General features: G+C 36.1%; 3 protein-coding genes across 5 annotated transcripts in view; all 3 read right to left on the bottom strand.

Annotated features, from left to right (window-relative positions):
• LOC124947552 (insulin receptor-like) overlaps positions 1-1,614 on the bottom strand; it is a 20,151-nt gene extending 18,537 nt beyond the window's left edge. The window contains exon 1 of one of the 2 annotated variants that reach the window (XM_047489862.1): positions 311-1,614. The gene's annotated coding sequence lies outside the window, so the exon portion shown is untranslated. Of the gene's footprint in view, positions 41-310 lie in introns of those variants that run through there. The other variant, XM_047489863.1, reaches the window with a different exon arrangement.
• Positions 1,615-3,288: 1,674 nt separating this feature from the next.
• On the bottom strand, positions 3,289-16,835 carry LOC124947576 (pinopsin-like). 2 transcript variants are annotated; one of them, XR_007100444.1, is made up of 7 exons: positions 15,827-16,835; positions 15,088-15,182; positions 13,500-13,610; positions 11,843-12,102; positions 11,635-11,750; positions 11,211-11,516; positions 3,289-3,336 (listed from the first exon to the last, which is right to left on the bottom strand). XR_007100444.1 is itself a non-coding variant. In XM_047489923.1 (6 exons), the coding sequence occupies exons 1-6, from the start codon at positions 16,028-16,030 to the stop codon at positions 11,322-11,324; spliced, it is 981 nt and encodes a 326-aa protein (XP_047345879.1). In that variant the 5' UTR covers positions 16,031-16,835; the 3' UTR covers positions 11,120-11,321. The 2 variants fall into 2 exon arrangements, 1 of the variants encoding a protein (XP_047345879.1); XM_047489923.1 differs by lacking the exon at positions 3,289-3,336 and having other exon boundaries at positions 11,120-11,516.
• LOC124947568 (UDP-glucosyltransferase 2) lies at positions 3,581-10,990 on the bottom strand. The gene is made up of 4 exons (XM_047489913.1): positions 5,522-10,990; positions 5,236-5,434; positions 4,913-5,089; positions 3,581-4,170 (listed from the first exon to the last, which is right to left on the bottom strand). Exons 1-4 carry the CDS (start codon positions 6,011-6,013, stop codon positions 3,833-3,835), a joined length of 1,206 nt encoding a protein of 401 aa, XP_047345869.1. The 5' UTR covers positions 6,014-10,990; the 3' UTR covers positions 3,581-3,832.
• Positions 16,836-16,914: the final 79 nt, after the last annotated feature.

A 16,914-nucleotide genomic window follows, 5' to 3' on the forward strand; every position in this document is an offset into this window, starting at 1 on the left:
GTACGAACGGCGACGTTCTAACGCGCACTGCCTTGCTGTTCTTACGACGCAAAATTCAACAGACAGTCAGAAACGGAGAGAGAGAGAGAGAGAGAGAGAGAGAGAGAGAGAGAGAGAGAGAGAGAGAGAGAGAGAGAGAGAGAGAGAGAGAGAGAGAGAGAGAGAGAGAGAGAGAGAGAGAGAGAGAGAGAAGAGAGAGAAAGCGTCTTTTTACCACGTGTCTTTTTACCACATCGTACTTTCCACTCTCTCTCTATTTTTCTCGCTTTTTCTAATTATTAAAAATTGTCCAAATTAATTATCGATTTACTTATCATCATCTTCGTCAGTCTATGCTGCTCTAGCTCGAACATTATTCCCTTCGTCATCGTCGTCGTCGTCGTCGTTGAAAACATTAGGACACGAGAATGCGTCTATATTGTCTCCTCTGGAGGATGAATTTCCAGTCTTCTTTGTCGCAACGTTCGCATCGAGCGGGAGCATTGTGAAACCCACGTGGTTGAGAAGGGAATGCGTCGTCGTGCGTCGAAGCACAGCACGAATCAGAGAATGAGTTGGTTCTATGTGTACATCCGTGTGTGTGTGTTGTACCAGCGCATATCACGTACTCACACACAAATTCTTTCTCTCTCTCTTTCTTTCTCGCTCGCTCGCTCGTTCGTTCGTTGTTCATTCGCCGTACAAAGAGAACGATACGAGAGGTAAGTATACATTATAGGGATAAAAAGATTGAAATACACACTTGTACGCACATGGAAAGTGAGAGAGAGAGAGAGGGAGGGAGGGAGAGAGTGTAAGAGAGAGGGAAACAGAAAATATGACGAAGCAAACACTAAAAATCACGATATCGTCGAGGATCATCGGACTAATAAAAAAGTAAGAAAAAAAAAGTTCGTCGATTTATACATTTATCTCTCTATTACGAACGTCGCATATAGTTCTCGTCTGGTACTGTACGATCGGAAAAAAGTGTCAGAGAATGGGAAGGGAGTTAGGTTTGGTCGGTTGTGCGCGCGCGCACTCGCGCGCGACTAGCAAAGTACCCAAGGAGAAGGAGGAGGAAGCGACGTCGGTGGCGACGCAAGGAAGTGTCGTATATAGGACTATAATAGTATAAAACCACTTTTTCTTCCTTCTTCTAATTTTTCTTTGTCTTCCTTTTCCTTTTCTTCCTCGCAATGTTCTTCCTCTTTATCGTTGTACAAATTATTACTATTATTGCCGTCGGAATTGTTCGAACATGCGACGCATCCTCGCGAAATGTTCCGTGCCGACCAACGAGTCAGCTGGTACTGATCGTCGAACATGATTGTCGGAGGCAGCGCGGCCGAAAGCCGACGCGACTTATACATGCACGTATGCATACACGTACTTGGAATCTCTCTCTTTCTCTCTACATATGTCTGTCTGTCTCTGTGTATGTGTATTATGCAAATATCTATTTGCCTATCCTTTTCTTTCTTTCTTTGTTTTTTTACACAACAACGATTTATAAACGCCAAGTGACTAAGTAAATGATTCTTTCAAAGACAAGAAATTTGCGATACGTTCGACCGAAAACGTTCACCGGGAGCTCTCGTCGCTCTATCTTTCTTTCTCCCTCACACTTTCTCTCTCTCTCTCTCTCTCTCTCTCTCTCTCTCTTTCTTTCTTCTTTTTTTTTTTCTTTTTTTTCATAGGAATCCGACGTACACGCCACCGCTCGTACGTAGCTCTTAACTAATTTAATACCGTAGCAATGTTATCGTGTCACCCTATCCTTCCGTTTACACTTCGATCGTTACACCTATTCTCTCGTTAGAATCGATTTCTGGAACGTCGTATTTCTAAAAAAGATAATCGTTGATTTTACGTAATAGCCGAAAGACGATTATATAAATCCTATTCGATAAATTTCTTTTATTTTGACGAACCATTTTATTGTCGTACGAGAGATAGCGCCCAGAGTATATACGATACTGCGTCCGGTAACGAATTTTTTCCTTACCTCGCCTTCCTATCCTCCTAGCCAACTACCGTTCCTCTTTTCCTCCCTACCACCATACAAACGTATCTTTCTCCTTACTTCGTATATAATGTCAAAGCGTTAGAAATCGCCTTAAGGCTCTCGATAAGCGGCCATGTACGTGCTACGTTATTTTCTATTGCATCTCTCGACGAAGTCCCTATTTTACGGTTAATTTTGTATTAGCTTAGCGATGAGACCTCGAGGTTAAGTTTGAACGTCTTTCGGCTTTTTGTTTAGACAATTTCGTTTCTACATATGTACCGTTAATCCTAGTTGTACGTAATTTTCACGTAATTTGCTTTAACTTATTCAGATGCCATTGTCATTCATGATTATTTAATGAAACTAAATTCGTATGCGCATAAATTTACCTCGAGGCTTTTTTAATATCGGAGCTATAATAAACGATCGCAAATTATCCAGGGCGCGCGCAATTGACTCGACGTTTAATTTACCGATAGCTGTTCTACTCCCTTACCGGAAATAATATCTTCTTTACCGACCGTTATATCAAGTTCGTCCATTGTAAACATCCCGTTCACGCTGACCAGCTTAGCATTTTCATTATACCTGAAATATTCTAGAATAGGAAAAGAAGAAACAAGCAACGATCGAACGTACTTTATTCGTTCCTAACTCCCTCGTTCTTTCTTTTTTTTTTTTTTTTTTTTTTTTTTTTTTTTTTTTTTTTTTAAATACGATTACAAAAATCTAAGTATAAATCTAAGAAGATAATCAAAGGTACTTGAAGCATAAAAGATGGATTTACGTAAAGGTCTATTGTGCGAAATCAGTCGATCTTTTTTTTGAAAATTCTCTGCTTTGTTATCGGTCTCCAGCACAAACGTTTTAATCCGTAGATCAGCGCCATGATGATTATCGCGTAAAACGCGCCAACGTCCAAAGAATAATAACGTATTACGCCCATGCGTCTGAAAATGAAAAAAAGCAAAAACCATTAATCATTGAAAATGTTTAAGTATCGTCTTTTGCGACGATTAATCTTCGCTACTGTCATTTTTATTCCGCACCCAACTATCCGCAAATACTTTCCACTCGCTAATTCGTAAACATTACGGTAAATATTTTTCGAAATTACCTCGTCGTACTCTTGAGATGATCGGCTTCGCCGTATCTCGCAACGTGTTCGACCCACCACGTGGCAAGTTCTTGGGGACCTATCGGAAGATCCCGTAATAAAATGCTTTGTTTTTTCGCGGCTTTCCTGTATGTATTGTTTCGCAGTGCTCCAACTTTAAGGATTCCCTCGCGAAGGCTTCCTATCGATAATTCGGCCAAATCCATCACTAGAGCGTAGCCTAATTTTTCTGCAAATTAAATTAAAAAAATGAAAAAGAAAAAAAATAACAAGCGGATTTAAATCGGAATGTTTTCCCTCATGTATTTAATATAGTCTAACTTAATGGCGCTTTTTGTTCTCTAAGCATATTGCGCGTACATTTCTTTACGTAATCCATAATTCTGGGACAGAACGACGTATGATTTATGTATTTCTAAACTCAAACTCGCATACCCCGTTTTTCTGTCTCCCCCTCCCCCACCCTCTCTCTCTCTCTCTCTCTCTCCTTCTCTTTCTCTTTATATATCGCTCGTCCTACTTGACGTAATCTCTGACGAAACTCTGCTTTCAATTCGCGCTTAGTAGTGCGTTCAACGCAACTCGGACCATAGAGTAGATAGCAGAGAATGCATTGGAATAATTTTTTCAATTATTCATATTTCATTCAAGAAAATGTATCGCTCGTCGAAAAATCGGATAAAGTTGGGAAGACAATTAATTAATTTCACAAGTTGTTTCGATGTTTATTTTAAATTAAGCTTACCGGCTTGAGCCGCGTTTCCATCGTGATCACAGAAAACAGGTAGTACCAAAGTGGGTGAGCCGTGAAAAGCTGCTTCGTGCAAAGACAAAAGACCACCGTGCGAAACGAAAGCTCGAAGTTTCGAATGTCCAAGAAGTTCTTGTTGAGGCCACCAACCTGCCGTTTTTACGTTCACCGGAAGATCTTTTATTTTTCCTCCTTCCCATTTCCATACGACGTTGTAAGGTAACGTAGCGAAGACCGCTACAAAAATTTCACGCAAGGCTGTAGGCATTCCGGAAGCTCTCACGGATGAACCCATCGAGACGAAGATGAAACCTATCCGATAAAAAAGTTTCAACTTGTTTATTATATTTTATCGAGATAATTATCGAAATAATTGTATTTCGCAAAATGGATATATTAATTAACGTATAAACGAAAATATAAAAATGTTTCTTATTCGAGAAATATGCAAATGCTTTAGACTCGTGCAATAAGAAAATATGTCGTTATGTAAAATGTATGCATATACTTGACAGGTTATTGACTGCAAGTGCACCGTAATACCTCTTGACAAAATTTCGCCTATGACGATAATAATAAAAAAGGAAACTTTGATCATTTACTCGCGTTTAAATATTACGATAAATTCTAATCAATGGTTAAGAACGTATGAAGAATTTTTTTGCTTTCAAAGTTTTATAACTTTCGATCATAAATATTCATTAACTTAGCGTTATTAATTTCCTTTTAACTCGAATATATTGGATCGTATTATTCATCTTTAATACGTTCTTGTATCGGTTAATATTTCAATTAATGTTTCGACGAAGAATAATTTACAATGACATACTCCGGGATTTAGAATTTATGATGCTGCGGATATCATCGATATTTCTTCTCAAAACTCGTGTCTGCATATCTCTGAGCGATCGTTACGCAAAATCATTACATGTTTTAGCTGTCGTTAAAACTCTTACGTATATGTGTCTGTCTGTTTGTGCGTGCGCGTGTATGTGTATATATAGAGAAACATATTTATATATAGAAAGATTAAATGGCAAATAAAAGACTTTACCTCGGCGTAAAAACAAATCTAAATCCGGACTGAGTTGCATTGCTGGTCTGCAATGCAGACACGCCACATTTACCACGTTCGCCAAATACGGCATGGAATCGGCTACGCTGTAATGGCTATTTTGTAGAGTCAACGGTATTTCCGAGGTCAGATATCTTACATCGGGTATTTGCTCTCCTGTAAAAAATATCGTTATAATTTGTCTTTTTCCTTTTTTTTTTTCCTTTTTTTTTCTTTTTTTTTTTTTTTTTTATTTCCTTCGATCATATCTCTCATCGTCGAGTAAGACGTCAAAATCTGTCGTCGAACGACTAGAAAGTTACCTAAGTACTTTCGAAGCGTGGGCTGTAGATAAACAGTAATCATGATCCAATACATGATTTCTAAAGTGATCAGGCATGCGGCATTGATTACTCTTTGTAGAAAATTCATGTCTTGCGTTAAGGCTTTCCCAAAATATGGTGTCACCGACCAAGGAGACGGATTTCCTTGGCGGGTCATTGAACCACTGTACAGAGCAACCTATTCAGAGAAACGCAAAGACTCGATAATTGTTATTCAACCAGTTAGGTAAGTGGAATATTTTAATAGAAATCGATAAGTATATACCGTATTTAACATGATCGTAGGTACGTTTTCCTCGTGTAAGATAGCCAGGAGACATTCCGGATAAGCACCGTCGACCACAGCAACGTTCCATCGTTCACACTGACTTCCATCCGGTTTTCTGAGAGCAGTGACCGAGACGTCGTCCTGTAACAAAGCCTCGCACGCTTCCCAACCGTATCTCATTGCGTTCCACGGCGAAAGTGGTAGTTCATCGCGGAATCTGGCACCTACCAAGTCCCACTCCGAGGTATAATTGTATACGTAAGATTCGAGAATCGTTGGGACTAATTCATTAAGACCATTGTTAATTCCTATACCCGAGAACGCGCTTGCTAAGGTCACATTGTGACCTCGCGATTTTAAAGCGTTACCAAGAGCAACGAACGGTATCGTATGCGATTTTGTACCACCCATTGTAGCTAGTAAAACGTTGTAACTCTTGGCGAATCGAATAACGCAAAATAGCGTTAAAATCGTAAGGATCGTTCTCATCTTTGATTTTTTTTGACTTATCACGTGCGTATTTTTTTTAAATTATATCTACATCGTCTTCGACGTACGCCAACGTACCGTCAATCGTTGTCACTTTGAGAACACTAGAAAATTTCGTAACCAAAAAATAGGATCGTTTATGTTTTACTCTCGAGTCGATTCTACCTTCATCTCGCAAGAGAAACTCCCGTTGGATCTTCTAACTCGTCTTCTTCTTATTCGAGATATTCGACATAGTATGCTCTAGAACCGTCTCTAAAACGATCTTAAAGACCTGCTCTTGTTATTCTAATATTTGCTTGTGAAAACCATTGAAGGTGAATCGGTAAAAGGATATACCGATAAAAGGAATCGATGCCGGAACTAATGTTATTTTCTTCTTTCATCTAGCCTTGCTCTTTGTTCGCGACGTTTCCATCTCTGATATTTTTCGTATAGACAAATATAAGACATCGAGAGCTAGAGGATATTTAAATGTCAATGTCAACGATATAGCATAGAGGAAGAAACTGTTTCTTCTTTTTTTCTCTTTCTCTTTGTTTTTTTTTCTTCTTTCCTTTTTCGTTCAGCCTCTTCCTTCCTTCCTTCCTTCCTTCCTTCCTTTCACCGAACGAGAGATCGGTCAAGCGAAATAAGATTCTTCTGTCCGAGTTCAAAGAGATCGTATAGAAACTTACCGTGTTCTTCGTTCATTCACATTCGATATCCGGACTTTGTTTTTTCCTTCATCTCGTTATTGCTTCTTCGCAAGAGAGATAAAGAAATAGAAAGAGAGAGAGAGAGAGAGAGAGAGAGAGAGAGAGAGAAATTTTTTTTATCGATAGGCTCTCGATCGATTGATCATCGGAATAAACATAAAAATTTTATGCCTTTCTCGTTCTCTTCTTTCTCTCTGATCGGCGAACGTTAAGCTACGAAGCTCGACGATGTCCCGTATTCTTTACTCACGCTGACTTTCACTAATAACGCTTCTCATCTCAAGTGCAGATACGATTCTTCTTGTTCACCGTGACAATACGATGACTCGAGAGAACATAGGTTTTTGCCTGATAATCTCTTTTCATGCTTTTTTTAGAAATTTTTTGTCACTTATTTCCTCCACAACGAGAAATTTTGTGCAAAATTTTTCGGTTCTTGTCATTAATCTTTCTCTCTCTCTCTCTCTCTCTGAATTCGTTCTAACACTTTTTTATACTTTAGAATGTGATTCACGTTTCAACTCGTTCTTTCGTGGAAATTTTTGTACGTCCCTATTTCGTGAAGTCCTGTTTGCATCGATTTCACGAACGAATGTGGCTCGAGAAATTAGCCCGAGCGAACGAGCGACCAGCCGAAGACGTTCGAATATCGCGGAGCGTGAAAGTTTGACTGACCAACGGTGGTTTAATGATCAGCTGAGCTCAAAGAGGGAAAGAAAGAGAGAGAGAGAGAGAGAGAGAGAGAGAGAGAGAGAGAGAGAGCGTTTTGTCTCCCACCCAAGATTACTATGGCTTATTCGCAATCTCGTTTCGAAGACGATGTTTTGTCTACGAATTGTGGTTTGGATTCGTAACGGTTCGCCCGAAAGATTTGCTTAGAGAGAAGAAAAAAAGGAAAGAAAAAAAAAGAAAGAAAGAGAGAGAGAGAGAGAAAGGTATCGGAGCAAAGAGGAAAGCCAATCGAATGAAACTCAACTCAAATTTCGAGTTCGATTTAATCGAACGGAGCTTTTTCTTCTTTTCTTTTTTTATTTGTTTTTAATTTTCCCGTTGGAAAGAAAAATTTGTGTCTCTATTCGTCCTCCCCTTTTGATTGGAGCAAACGAATGAAACGATTAAAGCATTCTATAAAAGTTACCCATTGTTAAGTACATATAGAAAATAATAGTAGATCTTTCTTTGCTCGTAGAAATTCAAGAATAAAGTCAAATGAGAGATAACAATGAGCGAGTTGTTAGATAAGTCGGAAGGAAGGAAAAAAGCGAAATGGCCGCATGAAAGAATTAGGACAGATTTCACTGACTTCGATCGCGTCGTACCGTTATTTCTTGCACGATTGAATCCTTCCTAAGAGATGTTTTCAATCGCATCGAAAGGCCACTATTATCGAACGATAGGTCCTTGTATTTTCTAGTCGGGATAAGCCGATTTGATTCTACCTAATATATGAGACTTAATCGACGATCGGATTAGATCGAGTCCGCGAAGACGTACAATCGAAATCCAAGATCGATTTATCTATCCTCTCAAGAATATGAATAATTTCATCCTAGATAATTGATATTCAATTGATATTCATTTCAATGAATTATTTCTTTTTTACGTAGCGATTTTACAATGTCGCGGCCGCTCGGTGATTAGACTTCTAATCACGATTTTCACCTGTCGGAATAATAAAGAGAGTGACTGTTCTTGGAACGTCGATACTGTGTCGACGAAACAATGTCGAGGAATCGTTTTAGGCGAACGAGGGTTTTATCCCCGTCGTCGACTTTCTACTCGGTTCGTGTACCTTTCTATGACAGACAAAGAGAGAGAGAGAGAGAGAGAGAGAGAGGGAGAGAGAGAGATTAAGAAGTAAATGGAGAAAGAAAAAGTGCCTGTACATATGTACGTGTAAGTGTGTGCGTCTGTGAGAGACGCAAAACGATAGAGCTTAGATTGTAAATAGCGTTATTACCATTTTCTTAGAGAAGTGCAGATGCAGCAGACAGTGGAAATCGCATTGAAAGATCGTCGCTTCTACCGTTGAAATCGCGTGGGTAGTAAAAGGAAAGATTATAATTAGAATTTGTGGCAAACACATTGGTACGGATCGATGAATCCGTGCAAGATAAACTTTGAAAAATTAACTCACGCGCATATTACATCGCGTGTATCGCTTATTATTATCATCGTGAAAGTAATTTTACCTTTCCCTTATTGCGACTCCTTCGTATTTATTATAAATTTACCATCTTTTCTTCTTTCACTTCCATTACTTCCTTCTTTTATCATATCGTATTCTTTAACGCTCGAAAGACAAGGCAAGTATTTTTCCCCAAGAGTTTTGTGAAACTTTTTAACGAGAGAGCTCTCTCAATGTATCGGTTTTCTCGAGTACGATTTCTCGATCGTAACGCGATCGAAATTGTCCATTTCTTTTGTATTATCCTATAAATGGTTTTATCTCGACATCTTTTTTCTCTTTTCTTTTCCTTTCCGCGTTAACGAGGAAACGATCGTTTTTCTTTCTTTATTTGCTTTTTTTTTTCCTTTTTCCAACACTTTTCTTGAAATTTTCATTCGACTCATCTCATACATGTACGATCGATGGATTTTATGAGTATGCGTATTGTCTATTCAAGCGATCGATTATATCGATCTAAAGAAATGATATTATGTAAGAGGAAGGGCTCTATATAATGAGAATCTCGACTCGAGATTGAACAGTGCCTAACCGGTTCTTTAAAGAATCTTTAACTTTCAAATGTCATGGTTATGCGAGAAACTAGCCATACGTTTAGATGCGTTTTCCCGCTCTTCTACTGCAACGTTTAGTTTAAACACGTGATTTCTCCATGGGAAAGGGTAATACTCTCTATCTCTGTAAACTTCACCTATTACAAAATCATATATTCCGATTCATCCAAGTTTCTTCCTTCCTCCCTTCAGAGAAGGAGAAAGTTAGTTATTCGATTTGCGTGAAATTTCTTTTTCATACAATTCTTTTGCCTACGCATCTTTGATGATTGTTCTTGTGATTCTTGTTTAGATCGCATCATTGAAAATTTATAATTTCTAAAGTTAAAATAATTTACCTTTAAAATATTTTTATTCTTTCTTATTTTAAAATTCGTCGATACGTTCGAACGTCCATTGAACTGGATCATGTAAGTAAACGGGTTTTGCTTTCTCTGAGAAGTTGAAGATCGCGGACGGCAATCGGTATTTAGGTGATATCCGTTTTCGGGTTCCTTCATCTTTTTAACATTTGGAGTTTTGACGAGTCACGAGAAAGTGACTACCCTTGAACCATTTACTCTTATCGTTTTTTTTTTTTTTTTTCATTCCTTGCTCTTCACTCTTATATATCTTTAAACGAGACGAAATTCATTATGGTAACGATACTTGTCATTTCGCTTCCTTTCGATATAGCCAACGACGACACCTTAAAGCGTGCGTTAGTTCGTCTTCGTCGTCGTTATTGTTGTTGTTATTGTTGTTTTGTATGATAAAAAATTGCGATCACGACTCGGACCGATCGTGCCAATTGTATAGAGAAACTCGTCGATACTCGACGCGTGTCGATCGGAGGAAGTGAAAAAATGAACAAATTTTTATTCTAGTTTCGACCTTTCCTTTTCTCAAATCATTTGAAAGAATTCTTTCGGAATAAATTAAGAGCGGATTTTTTGGATATCTTTTTTAAATATTTAAAAACGAGAAGCGACCTTTTGAAAACGAGAACGATGATCGGCGATCGTTAAATGTTCTCATGATTTCACTCTCCTCCGTAGGCGCGTGTTTCGATTTACGATTGTCGATTTCGTACGGCTCCAGGATGGTCGAGGAAGAGGGGAAAAATAGCGGGGAATTATCGCAATGAAATGAAAATAGCACGACGGTGAAATTGATTTCGTGATTCTCTTCTCTCTACTGCGCAATTGTTAACTTCAAATAACAAATGTTAAAAAGATCGTAAAATGATTGTAATTGATACGATCGATTTTCTATATGAAAATCATTGAACGTTCGAGCGACAACGATTGAATATCATCGAGGGAATTTTTTCCTTTGAACTTATCCTCAAACATAAATCTACTTCATTATCGATGACTGAAGAAATCTAATAGCTTACGGACGAACCGCTTCTTCGCGGTTGATCCTTTTTACGTGTCTCTCTTATTTATATAGTAGATATATAGCATGGCAGTGAGAAACAGTTAACGCTTGCTATTTGCTCATTTTAAAGCTCACAGTTACGTCTACAATCGTTTGGAATTTTTCTTTTCTTTTTTGGCTATCGATCGCTGAAGATTCGTAATTTTTCATTGTAAAATATAAAGGAAAATATATTAAAAATGTGGCAGAACGAGAGAGAGAGAGAGGAGAGAAAGAAAGACATTAGACATCAAAACGAAAAAGGTGCAAATAATAAAATTGTTATCCCAAAAACGCATATATAGACACATACAGTGGTACATACGGGAACATGTAATATATACGTATATACTAACTTTCGATAAAACAAGATAAATCTTATCCAAGTTGCAGTATTCATGCGTGATAGGTAATCGAAACCAAGGAAGAGAACTCAGATTTCCGATTGGTTGGTTTCAGTGCTTCTGCTACTGTTTGTTGATCGTAGTCAAAGCAGTCTGTTGACTCCCGTTCGTGCCAGTTTCAATATCACGAATACCAAGAATCTTTTTCAAAGACCTCGGGAACTGAGCGTTTAATCCAGCGTAAATGATGGGATTGTAACAAATGGAGGATTTAGCCAGGAGAGCTGGTAATACGGCTACCGAGGGTGATGGTTTCACCTGAAAAAAAAAAAAAAAACAAAAACCAAATCTTTCTACTTTAAAAATGCTTTTGATACATTTGTCTTTTGTCTTTCTCGCTTTCTCATATTGATCTTATTATTCGTTGAACACTTACATTAAAATATTGAGCCGCTAGAGCAAGGGCGGCGTAAGGTGACCAAGCGATGAGAAAAGTGCTTATCATTAGTGCTACCATTTTCGTTACTTTGGCCTCGCGTCTCCCTCTGGCACCTGACAGGTTCGAAAAAAAAAAAAAAAAAAAAAAAAAGAAAAGAAAAAACGAAATATAAAGGCTGACAAATCTCTCGTATAATCTTTCTTACCGGTTTTCTTCTTCACTCTTATGGTAGTTATCACGATTGCAAAATAACTTGTGACTATAACGATAACTGGTAGAACGAGTCCGAGAATAAATAGGAATCCTATGTAGCTGTCGCTATTAGTTGCTGAATCGTGAACTTCCCAGGACACGCTACAGGATACGTTTCCGGCCTCTGGACCGTAACTACCCCAACCGAAAAGTGGTGGTAACGACAAGGATAGCGCGTAAATCCACACCGCAAATGCTAGGAACATGGCGTGCCTGTTTAGCGATCAATGAATGTTCAATTAATCGACTCATTTTATTATGCACGCCATTCAAACTACGTTTATCCATTGATGCTCAACTTTTCATTAAAATACCCATGAAAAGTATCGCTTTATCGCTGCGATTTCTTTCCTTTTACTAACGATCACGTAATTTTCTTACCATCAGGTAGCTCGAAATTCTTACTTACTGTATATATAAATATAAGGTCCAAATACGAAACTCTCATTAAGGTAGTAAAGGGCATCAAATGACTCTATAGGAAAACGATTCGAATGGAAAAGAAAAAGAAAATTTATCTTGGTGAGGATAATTTGCTCTTATTTATTTTATTATAAGATTACGATTTCTTTTTCCTTTTTTTTTTTTTTTTTTTTTTTTTTTTTTCACGAAAGAACTAACGTAGTAAGTAGTAAGAGTACTTTGAGCGTGGTTAATTTAGTCCCGTTATTTTTCTTCCTATAATAGATGTCGAGAAAGAGAGAAAAATTTAAATAAAAAGAAAACTAATGAAAATGTTATCAATCGAATTCGTGTTTTCTTCGATTATTTTATTTATAGGATGCTCGATTTATACGATAGATACATACACACACGTTGCCCAAATATTTTTTCTTTTCTCTTTTGATGTTCGGCTCTTACTAATTCTTTTATTTTCTTTTTCTTTTCTTCTTTACTTTTTTTTTTTTTTTGCCAAAAGCTGAAATGCGAATAAAATATTTTAGATCGGATCGCGGCCAATTAAAAAAATTCCCTTTCACTCACTCTTTGAACGTAAATTGACATAATTTCGAGTCAACGTATAAGTTACAAAAGTTATTCGATTAATATAGCGCACGACTTGATAACTAAACAAACATTATTATAAAGCCAAGGTATGGTGGAAATCCGAAGATAGCATCTAATAATTATCGATATTATTAAAAATTCCATTAGCGCAAGGTGCAAATATCAGTTTTAATTTTCATTCAACCAAAAGGAATAAAAGCACTTTCCTTTGATATTAACGAAGCTCCGTTTTCTTAATCCATAATTAATTACATTCTATGAGAATTTTTCAATGAAACCGATTCACCGTTGATCTCCTTCTGCGTAAATCTTTCGTTATCTCTTTTATTTTATAGAAAAAAAAAAAAAAAAAAAAAAAAAAAAAAAAAAAAAAAAAAAAAAAAAAATATTTAAAATCTCCTGACTTTGAGAACAGCTCTCTTCTTTTCGTCGCAAGGATATCTAATTGCACAAAATATTCGCGTTCGTTCTTTAAATGAATTTCAAAGTTCTTTTTTTTCTCTTCTCCCGTACCGAGAGTATGAAAAATGAAACGAATTATAAAAACGATTGTGATAATTTATTTAAAGATTATATATTAAAAATGGAACTGTTTGGCTTACCGAATCGACAACGCTTTCATCGGTCGTGTAATTAATAACCATCTTTCGACAGCCATCACGGTTAAGTTACCAATACTAGCGAATCCCAATGTCGACATGAACCAGGCGTACCTTCAACATCGAAATATCATTGATGATTTATCGAGAAAAATAAATATGGAAAAGAAAATAAATACAAATATGTGTTGGTAGTTTTATGATTAGATACGTGCACGTTGAAACTCGTTGGTACACAAAATGCACATACGAAGAGACAATTCCTTCGTTATAGTAAATACAAAAAAAGAAAAAAGAGAGAAAGAGAAAGAAAGAGAGAAAAAGAGTTCCTTTCGTTGAATGATTCAATCGTGACTACCAACCGAGTCTTATTAAATTTGTAAAAAGACTTTTTTAAAATTCACAAGATAGGATCGTCTTTCGGAAAAGTTTGCAACATCGCTTCGACCGTTCGACCGATGTGGTTGCGTCGTGTTTTCTATGAAATTTCGTTATCCACCGCAAACATAGTCCATCTGAGATCTGACGAACCATTGTCGACGAGACAGGAAGCTAGATGAAAAGTTTGTTGATCGATATTAAAAAATAATATTATTTTTTTAAATATTAACGTACGTGCGTCCATAAGTATATTATTATTTTTCGTTTTAGTTTTAATCTTCATTAAAATTTTCTCATCGAAAATAAAAATAAAAATAAATAAAAGTATATAATAAAATAGACAGATAAAAGTGAAAAAAAGAAAGAACTGTACTTTTATCGAAAATCACGTTGCCTCTGTTCGAACAAGTTACGTACAAAATTTCAAATATATCTTTGATAACCATTCCAATGACGATAAGTACGAGCATTGACCATTTCTTTAATTGTCCTTTCGATAATTATAATAGTTGCACATATTACTGCCCGTTTATCACCATGTCATTTCGATCGCATCATTATTATTATTCGATATCATTATTAACGATAAACTATAACAATCGAGTTGAATTACGAAAATAATAATCGATCGAGTATTCGCTAATGAAGTCGTAAAATTATTCGATGAAACGGTCAAAGCTCTTCGTTATTATTGGAATTATTGGTTATTATGCCATTAAGGTGTTTAAAACCCATTTTCATCGTGTACGTGTACGTATGTGCGTATTGTGTATTATCAAAGAAATGAATATTAATCCTTTGGACTTAATTTTTTTACAATTTATTCGCTACGAATTTTCTTTTTTTCTTCTATTTTTAGTAAAACAAATATACACACTTTGTTTCACATATTTCATTCAAATGAATTTCTTTTTGAATAAAATTTTGTAATAAAAAATTGTTAATATCACATTCTACAGAATGTCGAGACAAATAAATATTTGAAATAAATGTTTGAATTCTTGAATTAATTGAAATGAATGAAATATGATTTTAATTTCATTGTGTAGCGATCAACAGCCATATACAGTACGTGCTTTTTATCTTTTGAGACAATGTCGTTGAATCTATTTATTGTTACGTATATATGTAGATAATATAAAAATTAATTCTTTTCTTGTTTCTTTTTTTTTTTTTTATTTTTTTTTTTTTTTTCTTTTTGTTTTTTTACCAAAGACACATGTTATAGTCCCAATACCATCCACCGTTGATCGCCGAAATCATTGCCAAAGGATTCCCCAAGGCAGCTACAATAAAATCTCCAACCTTTGAAATAGAAATTATTCTTTTTTTTTAGTCGTTCTCGTAGATCGCTTTTGAAAATATCGCATTTTCTTTTTATATTATCCAAGATTATAAAAAATGAAATTGACATCGATAGGGTTTTCAAATTGAAGAGAAGAATTATTGCTTCTGACAATCCAATTATTTCATCCTACTTATTCTTTTTCTAGAATTTAGAGGACGGAGCTCGCGAGGAAGGAAGAACAATATCGACTGGTAGTTTATATCCCTTATCGAACACTCCTGTCCCCTCGAGGATAAAATACGTTTTTCTTAATTCTCTATAGAGCGACCTGCGGGATCAGAGCGGGCAATCATTTGAATAATAGCAAATATAACTGTTCGATGAACTTTCGATATTATAAGTTGAAAGTACATGTTTAATATTTTAAAGAACAAAATCATTGACGAACAATATATTTTGGGAGAATTTTTATATATCGTAAGTTGAAAGTGTATGTTTGATATTTTAAAAAACGAAATCATTGATAAACAATATATTTTGGGAAAATTTTTATATATCGTACATCTTTCGTTGCGACTCGTACAAACGATCGATGATATTTTTACTACAATTTTTTTTATCGATTTCAAGAAAATAAAATAAGATAAAGGAGCGTACTTACGACCATATTGAAAAGAATTACATTGACAGGAGTCCAGAGTGATTGAGCGTCCTTAATGATGATAAATGCGACAATCAAATTCAGAGTAAAACCAAAAAAGCCAATAATACCGAGTACAATGGATGCACCCACGTAAATAATTGGACTTATTTCTTCATTAACAGTAACGTTAATGTGATCAGCCTCGCGATGATAAAGAGACATGCTTGTGTAAAATCAACGTGATATGTGATTTGTTGTATGATAACACAAAGGAAAATCGCGTTAACGTCACGTGTCACAATTTATTCAAAATTTTTCTCCGAAGAGAACCGCGGGAAAACTTGCTAGCGTATATTAATCAAAGCAGTGACGATATTTCGAAGTCACCCTGTCCTTATATGTTCGTCACCCTCTTTCCTCCCACCATCGCGTCACTCATTCTCTCTCTCTCTCTCTCTCTCTCTTATCCATTCTGGATTCAAGCAACCCCCACATGATAAGGTAGCATGCGCGAAATGAAACGTACTACCACCATGCTCTCGTGGTTCATCCGCCCCTGCTTTTATCCTTATAGGCGCACATATAAAACTCCCTCGATCCAAAATATCATCTATATTATCTAGATTAATTCTAGGCTTCACCTAGAATAATTTGAAATTATAAATTCTTTTTATTTTTTTTCCCCATTTTCATCGATAAGAGACGGTGTCTCTTGCTGAGATTATTTTCTTGTTTTATCCCACGGTGGTCATACTTTTTCTCTATTTTGTAAAAATTATAAATAAAAATGATAAAAGTTTGTTAAAATATTAACACAACTAAAGTTGCAATGATGCACGCAACTTTTTGTGACATTGATTTTATTCCATTTACCAATTATTTATATTCCGTTATACACCTGCGTATTTTTTGTCATATAACGTAGAAACTTTAAACGCTTCATCGTTAGAGCCGGAAAAAAAAATATTTTAAATCCCGTCCTAATGCCACAAAGAGATTATAGTCGTTAATTTTGGATTAATGTCAAGGACGATCGTCAATACAGTTATTAATAATAACTATGATTTAACAAGGTATAGGTAACCATTTGTTTTTCTCGTTAAAAA

Source organism: Vespa velutina, chromosome 3 (assembly GCF_912470025.1).
Source record: "Vespa velutina chromosome 3, iVesVel2.1, whole genome shotgun sequence".
Classification (NCBI taxonomy): Eukaryota; Metazoa; Arthropoda; class Insecta; order Hymenoptera; family Vespidae; genus Vespa; species Vespa velutina.

Coding starts and splice junctions, on each gene's coding strand:
- LOC124947568 (XM_047489913.1), bottom strand. CDS start 6,013: ATGAGAACGATCCTTACGATTTTAACGCTATTTTGCGTTATTCGATTC. Junction 5,435..5,521: donor CTACGATCATGTTAAATACG/GTATATACTTAT, acceptor TTCTCTGAATAG/GTTGCTCTGTACAGTGGTTC. Junction 4,171..4,912: donor AGATTTGTTTTTACGCCGAG/GTAAAGTCTTTT, acceptor TTTATCGGATAG/GTTTCATCTTCGTCTCGATG.
- LOC124947576 (XM_047489923.1), bottom strand. CDS start 16,030: ATGTCTCTTTATCATCGCGAGGCTGATCACATTAACGTTACTGTTAAT. Junction 15,183..15,826: donor TAATTCTTTTCAATATGGTC/GTAAGTACGCTC, acceptor TCTATTTCAAAG/GTTGGAGATTTTATTGTAGC. Junction 12,103..13,499: donor ATGAAAGCGTTGTCGATTCG/GTAAGCCAAACA, acceptor ATCGCTAAACAG/GCACGCCATGTTCCTAGCAT.